Below are 12,578 nucleotides of genomic sequence, written 5' to 3'. Positions count from 1 at the left end.
TGTGGGAGACCTGGAGGAAGCTCTGGGCTCCCGGCTCCAGCCTGGCCCAGCCCTGGCCGTTACAGCCATTTGGGAAGTGAAACAGCAGATGGAGGATTCCCTCTCTTTTTTTTTTTCTTCCCCTCTCTCCCCTCCCTCTCTCTGTAACTATGCCTTTCAAATAAATAAAATAAATCCTTAACATACACATACACACGCACGCACACACACACACAATCCCTGTGACACAAAACCTAGGAAATTCTATTTGCAGACTTTGCAGCATGGTACATAGCCCGAGGAAACAGCCAGTGAAAGAGGGTAATTGGTGTGGTGACAACACCGCCTTTAGTGCACCTACGGCTACCAGGGAGAGAAGACTCCAGGGAACAGGTGTACACAGCCTCACAGTTGTTAAATAAAGCCCCGAAGCTGTAGCGTAAGCTGTAATTGCTCACAAAAGCCAACTCAGGCTAACTATGAGGAAGGCTTATCAATGAGAAGCAGAAACTCCGGAGCTGCTGAATCTCAGATCACAGGCTGTAGCGGAGATTGGATCATGAGCTGGATGCTTTCACTATAAAATTTGCTATTTGAGATTCTATCTTGAGTAGGGAGATCCTCCAGTCACCATACATAAAGGACATACAAATACTTGATCTAATTACTTGTTCTTATTCTCTTTGAGACTGCACTGCTAAAAACAGCTCAAATTCTTAGCTAGTAATTAATCAACGCTTTTGTGTGGGACCAAGGGATGGTGAATGAAAAAGGAGAGTTGAAAGAGATCTCCTCTTTTTCGGCTGATAGAGGGGTTTATGTCCCAAGCACCATTCTTTGTGTTTTGCTCGAATAATCCTTTAAAGACACACGTAGAGCTAGACTGATTAGGGACCTTCCCAGCCCCAGCAGCTGCTAAAAAATGCATTTGGAAGGAGCAGCTGTTTATCATGAAATGTCTGTTGTAATGATTTATCATGTTACAGGGGTTTCAAACGGCAATTAAGAATCAGTTTGGGGGCCGGCACTGTGGCGTAGCAGTAAAACCGCCACCCGTAGTGCTGGCATCCTATATGGGTACCAGTTTGAGTCCTGGCTGCCCCACTTCTGCTCCAGCTCTCTGCTATGGCCTGGGAAGGCAGTAGAAGATGGCCCAGGTCCTTGGGCCCCTGCACCCGTGTGAGAGGCCCAGAAGAAGCTCCTGGCTCTTGGCTTCGGATTGGCGCAGCTCCGGCCATTGTGGCCATTTGGGGAGTGAACCAGGGGATGGAAGACCTATCTCTCTCTCTGCCTCTCCTCTCCCTCTGTGTAACTCTGACTTTCAAATAAATAAATAAATCTTAAAAAAGAAAAGAAAAGAATCAGGTTGATAAAAGGATCATTCACCACAATCAAAGTGGGATTTATCCCTGAAACACAAGGATGCGTCAACATACACAAGTACACAGCTACATTAACAAAATGAAGGATAAAAATCATATAATCAGATTAATAAATGCAGACAAAGTATTTGACAAAACTCAACACCTTTTCATGATAAAAACTGTCAACAGGGCCTGGCATTGTGGCAAAGCTGCCACCTGTGGTGCCGGCATCCCATATGGGTGCCAGTTAAGAGTCCTGGCTGCTCCACTTCCAATCCAGCTCCCTGCTAATGTGCCTGGGAAAGCAGGGGAAGACAGTCCAAGTGCTTGGGCCCTGCACCCATGTGGGGAGCTGGAAGGTCTTGGCCATTGTGGCCATTTGAGCAGTGAATCAGCAGATGGGAGATATTTCTCTCTCTCTCTCTGCCTCTCTGTAACTCCGCCTTTCAAATAAATAAAATATCTTAAAAAAAAAAAAAAACTGTCAACAGAGTAGATACAGAGGGAATGTACCTCAACATAATGAAAGCCATCTATGATAAACGTCATTTTCAATGGTGAAAAGTTGACACCTTTTTATTTTTTTAAAAGATTTATTTTTTACTTGAAAGTCAGAGTTACACAGAGAGAGGAGAGGCAGAGAGAGAGAGAGAAAGAGGTCTTCCATCCGTTGGTTCACTCCCCAATTGGCCACAATGGCTAGAACTACGCCAATCCGAAGCCAGGAGCCAGGAGCTTCCTCTGGGCCTCCCACGCAGGCGCAGGGGCCCAAGGACTTGGGCCATCTTTTACTGCCTTCCCAGGCCATCGCAGAGAGCTGGATTGGAAGTGGAGCAGCTGGGACTAGAACCACAGCGCCGGCCCCTACCTTTTCTTCTAAGATATGCTTGCTCCTGCCCCTGCTTTCCACCATAGTACTAGAAATTCCAGCCAGAACAATCAGAAAGGAAGTAAAAGTCATCCTAGTAGGAAAGAAGTGAAACTGTAGGCTGTCATATTTGATGATTCGACCTTACACATAGAAAATCCTATAAGTGTCCAACAAAAAGGTGTTGGAACTACAAAACAAGTTGAATAAAGCTGCAGGACACAAAAATCAATATGCAAACACCAGCAGTGTTTCTTCATAATAATAATAATAATAATAATAATGAACTACTCAAAAAAAAATGAAGAAAACAATCCCATTTACCACAGCCACAACAGAAAAATATTTAGATGTAAATTTAAAGGAGGCAAAAGACCTGAATGCTGAAAACTAGAAAGCACTGATGACAGAAATGGAAGAAAACAAATAAATGGGAAGGTATTTGTGTTCATACTGTGAAAATATCCAGTTCTCAAAGTGATCTGAAAATGCGGTACCATCCCTATCAAAAATTCCAGTATCAGGGGCTGGCACCATGGCTCGCTTGGCTAATCTTCTGCCTGTGGCACCGGCATCCCATATGGGCGCCGGGTTCTAGTCTTGATTGCTCCTCTTCTAGTCCAGCTCTCTGCTGTGGCCAGGGAGTGCAGTGGAGGATGGCCCAAGTGCTTGGGCCCTGCACCCGCATGGGAGACCAGGAGGAAGCACCTGGCTCCTGGCTTTGGATCAGCACAGAGTGGGCATTTGGGGAATGAACCAACGGAAGGAAGACCTTTCTCTCTGTCTCTAAAATTCCAGTATCATTTTTCACAGAAATAGAAAAACAATTCTTAAACTTATTTTGAGAGACAGACTATTTCCTCCCACTGATTCATTCCCCAAATGCCCACAGCACCCAGAGGGCTGAAGACAGGAGCTGGGAACTCAGTTGGGGTCTCCCATGTAGGTGGCAGTAACAGGTCTGCATTTAGCAGGAGGCTGGAAACAGGAGAGCCAAAACCAGCAATCGAATGTAGGTACTCAGGGGGTGCTGGTTCGAGTCCTGGCTGCTCCTCTTCCAATCCAGCTCTCTGTGATGGCCTGGGAAAGCAGCAGAAGATGGCCCAAGACCCTGGGCCCCTGCACCTGTGTAGGAGACCTGGAAGAAGCTCCTGGTTTGGATCAGCCCAGGTCCAGTGTTTGTGGCCATTTAGGGAGTGACCAGCGGATGGAAGACCTCTGTCTCTGCCATGCAAATACATACATACATACATACATACATACATAAATCTTAAAAAAAAATCCAGGTGCTCTGATGTGGACAAGGTGCCCTAATCAGCATTTTAATTGGTAGGCCAAATGTTTGCCTCAGAAAAAAAACCATCCTTAAATTCATATGGAACTACAAAAGACTTCCCAGTATCCTAAAACAGTCATGAGCGAAAAGAACACAGCTGACTCCAAAATATACTATAAAGCAATTGCCAAAACAGCCTGGCATTGACGTGAGACAGACACACTAACCAGTGGGGCAGTGGAGACGGCACAGGGATAAACACACTGGCACTGACGTGAGACAGACACACTGACCAACAGGACAGAGGAGACGGCACAGGGATAAACGCACACAGGTGCCAAGAACACACAATGAGGAAAGGAAAAACTCGGCCGGCGCCGCGGCTCACTAGGCTAATCCTCTGCCTTGCGGCGCCGGCACACCGGGTTCTAGTCCCGGTTGGGGCACCAGATTCTGTCCCGGTTGCCCCTCTTCCAGGCCAGCTCTCTGCTGTGGCCAGGGAGTGCAGTGGAGGATGGCCCAAGTGCTTGGGCCCTGCACCCCATGGGAGACCAGGAGAAGCACCTGGCTCCTGCCATCGGATCAGCGCGGTGCGCCGGCCGCCATTGGAGGGTGAACCAACGGCAAAGGAAGACCTTTCTCTCTGTCTCTCTCTCACTGTCCACTCTGCCTGTCCAAAAAAAAAAAAAAACCTCCATCATATAGGCTTGAATAACTATTTTCTTACAAATGACTACGAAAGCCTAGTCGACAAAAGCGAAACAGACAAATGGTATCGCATCAAACTAGAAAGCTTCGGCGCAGTGAAGGGAACAGCCAAGTGCAGAGAAGACCCCCAGAATGGGAGAGGACATCTGCCAACCACACCTCTGTGAAGGGAGGGATCATCATGAAAAACATGTCAGGAACTCAAACCACTCACCAGCAAGAAAATCAGTAACTCAATCTTTAAAAATGGGCAGAAGACCTAGACAGACATTTCTCAGAAGACATACAAAAGCGCCGGCTCTGTGGCTCAGCGGGTTAAAGCCCCAGCCTGCAGCACCAGCATCCCTTGTGGGTGGTGGTTTGAATCTAGGCTACTCCACTTTGTATCCAGCTGCCTGCTAATGTGCCCAGGAAAGCAATGGAAGATGGCCCAAGTGCCTGGGGCCCTGCACCCATGTGGGAGACCCGAAAGAAGCTCCTGGCTCCTGGCTTCAGCCTGGCCCAGCCCTGGTAGTTGCAGCCATTTGGGGAGTCAAATCAGTGGGTGGAGGATTTTTCTCTGTCTCTACCTCTCTTTGTATCTCTGCCTTTAAAGACATACAAATAAATGGCCAATAGGTACATTAAAAAATGTGTAGCATCACTAATCCCTGGGGAAATGCATATTAAAATCACAATGAGCTACCTACCACCTCATTTCTGTTATTTTGGCTTTGTTTCAAAAAGTTGAAAGATAAAGAGTTGGCAATGATGCAGAGAAAAGGTAATCTTCAGGCCGGCGCCGCGGCTCACTAGGCTAATCCTCCGCCTAGCGGCGCCGGCACACCGGGTTCTAGTCCCGGTTGGGGCGCCGGATTCTGTCCCGGTTGCCCCTCTTCCAGGCCAGCCCTCTGCTGTGGCCAGGGAGTGCAGTGGAGGATGGCCCAGGTGCTTGGGCCCTGCACCCCATGGGAGACCAGGAAAAGCACCTGGCTCCTGGCTCCTGCCATCGGATCAGCGCGGTGCGCTGGCCGCAGCGCGCCGGCCGCGGCGGCCATTGGAGGGTGAACCAACGGCAAAAGGAAGACCTTTCTCTCTCTGTCTCTCTCTCTCACTGTCCACTCTGCCTGTCAAAAAAAAAAAAAAAAAAAAAAAAAAAAAAAAAAAAAAAAAGGTAATCTTCATACACTATTGGTGGGAAGGTAATTAGTACAACTATTATGCAACACAGTATGAATGTTCCTCTAAAAACAGAACTGCCATATGATCTAGCAACCACACTTGCGGGCATATATTCAAAAGAACTGAAATCAGTATGTCAAAGGGATATCTGGATTCCCATATTCACTGTAGCTTTATTTGTAACAGCCAGGCTACGGAATCAACCTAGTGTCCGTCAAGGGATGAATGGATGCAGAAAATGTGGTATTTATAAACAATGGAATACTACACAATGTAAAAAAGAAGAGAATTGTGTCATTTGTGACATGGATGAACACAGAGGATACTGTGTTAAGTGAAAAGAGCTAGGCACAGAAAGACAAATACTATTAGATCATAGAAGTGCAAAGTAGAATGATGGTTATCAGAGGCCGAGCAGGTAGAGGAAGGAAATGAGTTGCTGACCAAAGGGTTCAGACAGACAGGAGGAATCAATTTTGAGTCATAGCAGGGTGACTAATCAATAATAGGAGAGCACTGCAAAATGTCTGCAGAAAGTGGAATTGAAAGATAAGTTTATTTTGGTACAAGAAAAAAACTGAAGCCCATGTGTTCTGTTTTCATAAATATACATTTCCATGAACTTTTTGAAGACCCCTCATAAGTATGTTTCAAAACAACTAAGACAGTAAATGTCAATGGCTTACCATAAAAATGGATATGTCACCTTAACCATTCCATATTGTAGACTGTATGCTTAAAACATCACATGCCACAAATGTTTACAATCATGACTTGTCAATTAAAAAGTGTTAGCAAAAAAAAAAAAAAAAAAAATTTGGGGCCAGCACTGTGGCATAGAGGGTAAAGCCACCGCCTGCAGTGCCAGCATCCCATATGGGTGCCAGTTCAAGTCCCAGCTGCTCCACTTCCGATTCAGTTCTCTGCTATGGCTTGGGAAAGCAGTGGAAGATGGCCCAAGTCCGTGGGACCCTGCACTCGCGTAAGAGACCCGGAAGAAGCTCCTGGCTTTGGCTCAGCGCAGCTCCGGGCATTGTGGCCAACAAGGGAGTGAACCAGCAGGTGGAAGACCTCTCTCTGCCTCTCTCTTCTCTCTGTGTAACTTTGACTTTCAAATAAATAAATAAAACTTTAAAAAAAAAAGATTATGTTACTGGCTTATGTATGTGACACACTGTACTTTTTATCATTATTTATCAGTGTTATTTCTCTTCTACTTATAAGAAAACGGAAGTTCACTGTTTAACCAGTATGCTGTGGGGGCCAGTGCTGTGGAGGATTGGGCTAAGCCTCTGCCTGCGGTGCAGGCATCTCACATGGCCGCCAGTGGTTTGAATCCAGCTGTTTCTCTTCCAATCAAGCTTCCTGCTAATGGCCTGGGAAAGCAGTGGAAAATGGCCCAGGTGCTTGGGCCCTTGCACCCACATGGAAGACCTGGAAGAAGCGCCTGGCTTCAGATCAGCTCAGCTCTGGCCGCTCTGGCCATTTGGGGAGTGAACAGCAGATGAAGACCCTTCTGTTTCTCCCTCACTCTGTCTGTAACTGTCTCAAATAAATACATACAAGCTTTAAACAAAATACATAAAAGCTTTCAATAAAAATGCTGTGTTACTCTGGCAGGAGCTGTATACGCCTCACGCTTCCCACGTGTCTCGGCAGCATCAAGAGGCCACGTGAAATGACTGACTTACACCGTCTAGGCTTAAGTATACTGTCTGATGTTCCTACGGTGATGAAACTGCCTAATGACACATTTCATAAAACGTACCTGTCATTAATCGGTGTATGACTCTATCTAAACACTCATTTAATCCTCAATAATCTGTTCCGGTGGGTACTTATTAATATCATCTTCATTTGGTAGATAGAAATGAAGCACAAAAAGGTTAGGTAAACTTGTCCAAGATTACACACGAAGTAAGTGGCAGAACAGGGATTTAAACTCAGGTAGCCTGATCCCAGAATCCACACCGGTGTTTTCAATCTACAGTCTTAAACTCTGCTTCCATGCAAGTTTTGATTTCTTAAGTACTGTTACGTTAAATATTTACCAAGTATAAAAGAAGGCAATTTCCAAAACGGGGGTGAGGGAGGAATGCAGCGTGTGGGAGCGGTACGACTTTACCATCGGGGTGGGGGTGTGGCAGTTAAGCTGCTGCTGCTGACGCTGGCACTCTGTACCAGGGTCCTTGGATTTGCTCCTGGCTCCTCTCCATTCCAGCTTGTCAGTGTGCACCACTCTCATCCATGTGGAAGACGCGCACTGAGCTCTGGGCTCCTGGCTCTGGTCTGGCCCAGCCCTCGCTACTCTGAGTATTTGGGGGAAGCCTGCTCTCTCTGCTTTTTAAATAAACAAACAGAAAAATTTTTAAAATTAATCTTATAGACTTAGGATCAATCATATCCTTTTTCCGTTTGGAATCCATCTACATTCTGATTTCAGAAGATATGCTCGAGATAAAAATGGTGTGCTTGGACATACTGACCAAGATATGATCCACTCGATCTCTCTTCTTTCTTCCAAATTTCATCATTTTCTGCCAGTCTGTTTTGTTGTTTGGCTCCTTTTTAAGACTGAATAACTTTAGTACTTCGGTTGCTATGAAGTTCTGTGGAAATAAGAGGAACAAATGAAACACAACGAAGTTCCTGAGATTCATGTGTTTGCTGGGCACTAAACAGGGCAGGCTAATAACTAAATACTTCTGACACAAGATCACATACATTTCTTCCACTTAAGACTTTCACTTGGCAATTTCATGGGAAAAGCATGCCAAATGTTTAGTTTATGTGTGCGTTGGTGGTATAGTGGTGAGCAGAGCTGCCTTCCAAATGTTTAGTTTATTCATTTAAAGAATTTTTGTTTTTACACAGTATATTAAAGTAAACTTACTGATGAATCTGCAAAGAGAAATCTCGTTAGAGTTCCCTTTTCCCAAGAATCGCCATAACTAACTTCAAGCAGGTACAACTACTGAAGAAACATAAAATTGTAAGCCTGAAAAGTCCCACAGAAATCTTTGGGAATACTGCTGTGATTAAAGCATAAGCCTTTGTCTGGGGTGGTTTACTTTGAAGTACCATGATTTGAACTGTCACCCTTAAAAATCAAAATGACACTTCAAAATTAAAATTAGTGCACAACATCTACCGTATGCCACAGTGATGCACGCACCCTGAAAACTGCTGGGATGTTTCACTGGATTTAAGTTGCTTCTGTTAAAAACAACATTCTTTTTTTTTTTTTTTTTTTTTTTTTAACAGGCAGAGTGGACAGTGAGAGAGAGAGACAGAGAGAAAGGTCTTCCTTTGCCGTTGGTTCACCCTCCAATGGCTGCCGCGGCCGGCGCACTGCGGCCGGCGCACCGCGCTGATCTGATGACAGGAGCCAGGAGCCAGGTGCTTCTCCTGGTCTCCCATGGGGTGCAGGGCCCAAGCACCTGGGCCATCCTCCACTGCACTCCCTGGCCACAGCAGAGAGCTGGCCTGGAAGAGGGGCAACCGGGACAGAATCCGGCGCCCCGACTGGGACTAGAACCCGGTGTGCCGGCGCCGCTAGGCGGAGGATTAGCCTAGTGAGCCACGGCGCCGGCCTAAAAACAACATTCTTAATGGGGAAATGGACACACGTATGAATGAGAATCAACTGAGAACTCCCAATGTGCCCCAGAGTCCACCACTCTCACCTACACAGACTCCTACACACGTTACGTTTGAGGAGTCATCAATCATGGAAAGGTGGAAGGAATGGAACAGACAGTGAGTTTTGAAAAGCTACTGACTCTATGCCAAGCGCTGGCAAATTTCTTATGTAAAGGGTCACATTAAATATTTTAGGCTTTGTGGGCCACCTGGCTTTTGCCACAACTATTCAAGTCCATGCTGTAGCAGAAAATAGGCCATGGATAATATGTAAACAAATGGGCATGGCTATGGTCCAAAAAGATGCCTTAGAAACATACAGGGGACTGGATTTGGTCCACGGGCCAGTGTCGACTCCTGAAACAGGCACATCTCATGAGCACATGTTGATGCTCTGTCAGCATGGAGCGTTCAAAGCTGCCTCTCATCAAATAACTCTGGAAACAATCCTAAAGCCTAGCAGCTGAGTGGTCCCGGGCACAGCAGCAGCAGCAGCAGCAGCAGCTGGGAGCTGGGCAGAGATGCACAACTTCAGGCCTCACCCCGCTGTGCCAATGAGGCATCTCCATCTTCATGGGATCCCTGGCTATTCCCAGCACACTGAAGTTTGACAAGCCCTGCTCCGGATAGATAACCTTTGCTGAATTAGGGAAACCTGTGACTAGCAGAGTGGTCTACTTCCCATGTGACTTCAAAATCCAAAGTCCTGATAGCTTCTGGGCACCTAATCCTTTCAAAGGTCTTTAAGGTAACAAAATATTTTTACATATCATATTATTATCTTACACAGTCCAAAATACCACATTAGCTATTTGAAACGTCCAAAGTCAAAGGTGGAAAGGTAGCACCTAGTGTGTAGGGCTGGCATGTTGTCACATGTTTTCCTTTGTCCCTCTACAACATTATACCTTTCTCTAAATTCCATCAACTTCTATGAGTTGCAGTAATTTATCTTGCTGGATATGTACCAATTGTTTATTAAATTATGAATTGTATGTAAGTAGGAAATAACTGTTAAAAGTCATGTTCTTTTTTTTTTTTAACACAAATTCAAGATTCATGGTTTCCCTTCATGATCATTCTTCCATTGCTCGTGGATTCAGTGAATTGCAGAAGGCCAAGTGAAGTTTTGACAAAAGGGGCCAAGAACATACACTGGAGGAAGGGCAGTCTTTTCAGTCACTAGTACTGGTAAAACTGGAGATACTACATCACACACATGCATCCGCACACGAAGTCGAATCTCTGCTCTAACCATATGTGAGTATTATCATACATGAGATATGAGATAGCACAAAGACCAAAATGTAAAACTCAAAACTGAAAGTGCTAGAAGACACAGGGGAACACTTTAAGACATTGTTGCAGACAAAGATTTTTTTGGATAGCACTTTAAAAGCACAAACAACAAACGCAAAACTAAACAATTGGGATTATGTCAAGTAAGAAGTTTCTGAACGGCAAAACAATCAGCAGAGTGGTGAGACGACCAGTATGCTGGGAGATAATAGCTGTAAGCTATTCGCTGGACAAAGAATGAATACTCAGAATATATAAGGGACTCAAAACATTCAATAACAAAAACAAGCAATCCAGGTAAGAAAAAGACAAAGGATCTCAACAGACGTTTCTTAAAGGAAGAAATACAAGTGACCAACAAATACATGAAAAATGCTCACTACCACCAGTCAACAGGGAGGCACAAAACTAGAATGAGGGGCTGCTGCCGTGGCATAGCAGGCTAAGTCTCCATGGGCACCAATTCGAGTCCTGGCTGCTCTGCTTCGGGTCCAGCTCCCTGCTGATGGCCTGGGAAAGCAGTGAAAGATGGCCCAAGTGCTTGGGCCCCTGCACCCACTTGGGAGACTCGGAAAAAGCTCCTGGCTCCTGGCTCCTGGCTTCGGATTGGCCCAGCTCCAGACATTGTGGCCATCTGGTGAATGAACTAGTGGATGAAAGACCTCTAGCTCTGTCTCTCCCTCTCTCTCTTTCTAACTTTGCCTTGCAAATAAAATAAGTCTAAAAGAAAAAAAAAAAAACCTACAATGGGGTAGCACTTCATCCCAGTTAGAATGGCTATTACCAAAAAGACAGAAAGTAGTAAGTGCTGGTGAGGATTTGGAGAAAGCAGAACAAATATTTACTAAATACACACTATGGAACAGGCCCTGAGGGCATAATGATGAGTAATACAGAATATATGCTTTTGGGACATTTATAGACCTGTGTAAATAAACAGCAAATCAAAAAGGAGATACTGTATAGTTCGCAGTTTACCTTAATTTCATCAAGGTTGTTGGGATTTTTCACTCGTCGGAAATAGCTTGAGTTGATCCTGCATGGCTTCATCCAGACAGGCTGATTCAAGTTGGGATCCTCAGCAAATATTTCCTCAAAAATCTCTTTTGTTAAATCAAAAACCACCTTGATAGAGAGAGAAAAATAAAATACAATGGCTAAGAATTCGAAGTGTAGACGATGGGACAGAAGATGAAAGCAAACTTTCCGTGTGACACACCTGTTTGTAGACCCTTTTACTAGTGCTTTCCACATCTGGCCCCTTACTGGCACAGCCAAGCAGTTTTGTAGGAATACTGACGCTGTGGAGGTCACGGCCTAGTTCTTTCCACTTCCAGAGCTCTTCTGCTGCATCATGTACAAGAGTTTCTACTTCCTCTGCAGTATGTGGGACGGCCAATACTGTTTCACACGGCTTTTGGGGTACTCTTTTAGGTTCTGCCATGAGAGGCACAATCGTTTCTTCTGCCTTATTTTTTTGAATCTTGTGGGAAGAACTCAAACCAAAGTCTTCATCAAACCAGTCTTGGTCATCTCCTAGAGCACTCAGGAACTCACGGCTGATCTCCAGCTCAGCGAGTCTCTTGGCAAGCTCCTCCTGCCCGCTGGCACCAAACACTGGGCTCTCCTATAGAACCGTGCAAACACAGACCAGTTAGTGTCCTCAGATCACTGGACAAGGTGACAGACTACACTTAACATTTCCCTGTAAACACATAAAGTTAAAACCACAGGCTGGCTACTAAAAAACAATTTAAGAAAAAATTATTCTGTTCCCACAATTCACTTATGTAAAACTTGTTCTTAAACTTTATAAACTGTTTAGTATTTGCTTTTTCCCTTTTTGTGTCATCATTATTCTGTTTCTGAAGGACTGTCCCTAGCATATGGAAATGGGATATGGAATTTCTCACCTTTGGCGATTATGTGGCCCAAGTTACTCAAAATCATTACTTTTGCTTGACTGCCCTTGGGGTCATCTACACAAGTTGGTGGTCTGAATATATGTCATAGTAGATCTACTTCAGTCTTATCAGATCCACATCACACATGGCAACTGCTGCAGGGCAACCATGACTGAGCAGATGTGTGAGCTGCTGACTTCAGAGGCAAGAAGGAACGGAGTAGAGAGCCACGGGAAAGCGCCACAGAGCAAGTGTGCCCAGTGAACCTGGAAGGTGACCTCTCCCGTTGGAGGGCACACCGGGAGTGTCAACCTAGCAGCTTACATGGATGTTCTAGTTCCCAGGAACCTGCCGGTGTTTGTGACAACCCTACAGTG

General features: G+C 45.2%; 1 protein-coding gene across 4 annotated transcripts in view; it reads right to left on the bottom strand.

The window, feature by feature from the left end:
* The window catches only part of CEP350 (centrosomal protein 350), a 159,080-nt gene that overhangs the window by 3,974 nt on the left and 142,528 nt on the right, over positions 1–12,578 (bottom strand). For all 4 annotated transcript variants that reach the window (XM_008263850.5, XM_008263852.5, XM_089299463.1 and 1 more), the window contains 3 exons: positions 11,517–11,924; positions 11,276–11,422; positions 7,843–7,965 (listed from right to left, as the gene is read on the bottom strand). In XM_008263850.5, the coding sequence (XP_008262072.3) occupies positions 7,843–7,965; positions 11,276–11,422; positions 11,517–11,924 (678 nt within the window). The remainder of the gene's footprint in view (positions 1–7,842; positions 7,966–11,275; positions 11,423–11,516; positions 11,925–12,578) is intronic.

Source organism: Oryctolagus cuniculus, chromosome 7, assembly GCF_051225735.1.
Source record: "Oryctolagus cuniculus isolate XC-2025 breed Fujian yellow rabbit chromosome 7, ASM5122573v1, whole genome shotgun sequence".
NCBI classification, from domain to species: Eukaryota; Metazoa; Chordata; class Mammalia; order Lagomorpha; family Leporidae; genus Oryctolagus; species Oryctolagus cuniculus.
This window is presented reverse-complemented; position numbering and strand designations above follow the sequence as displayed.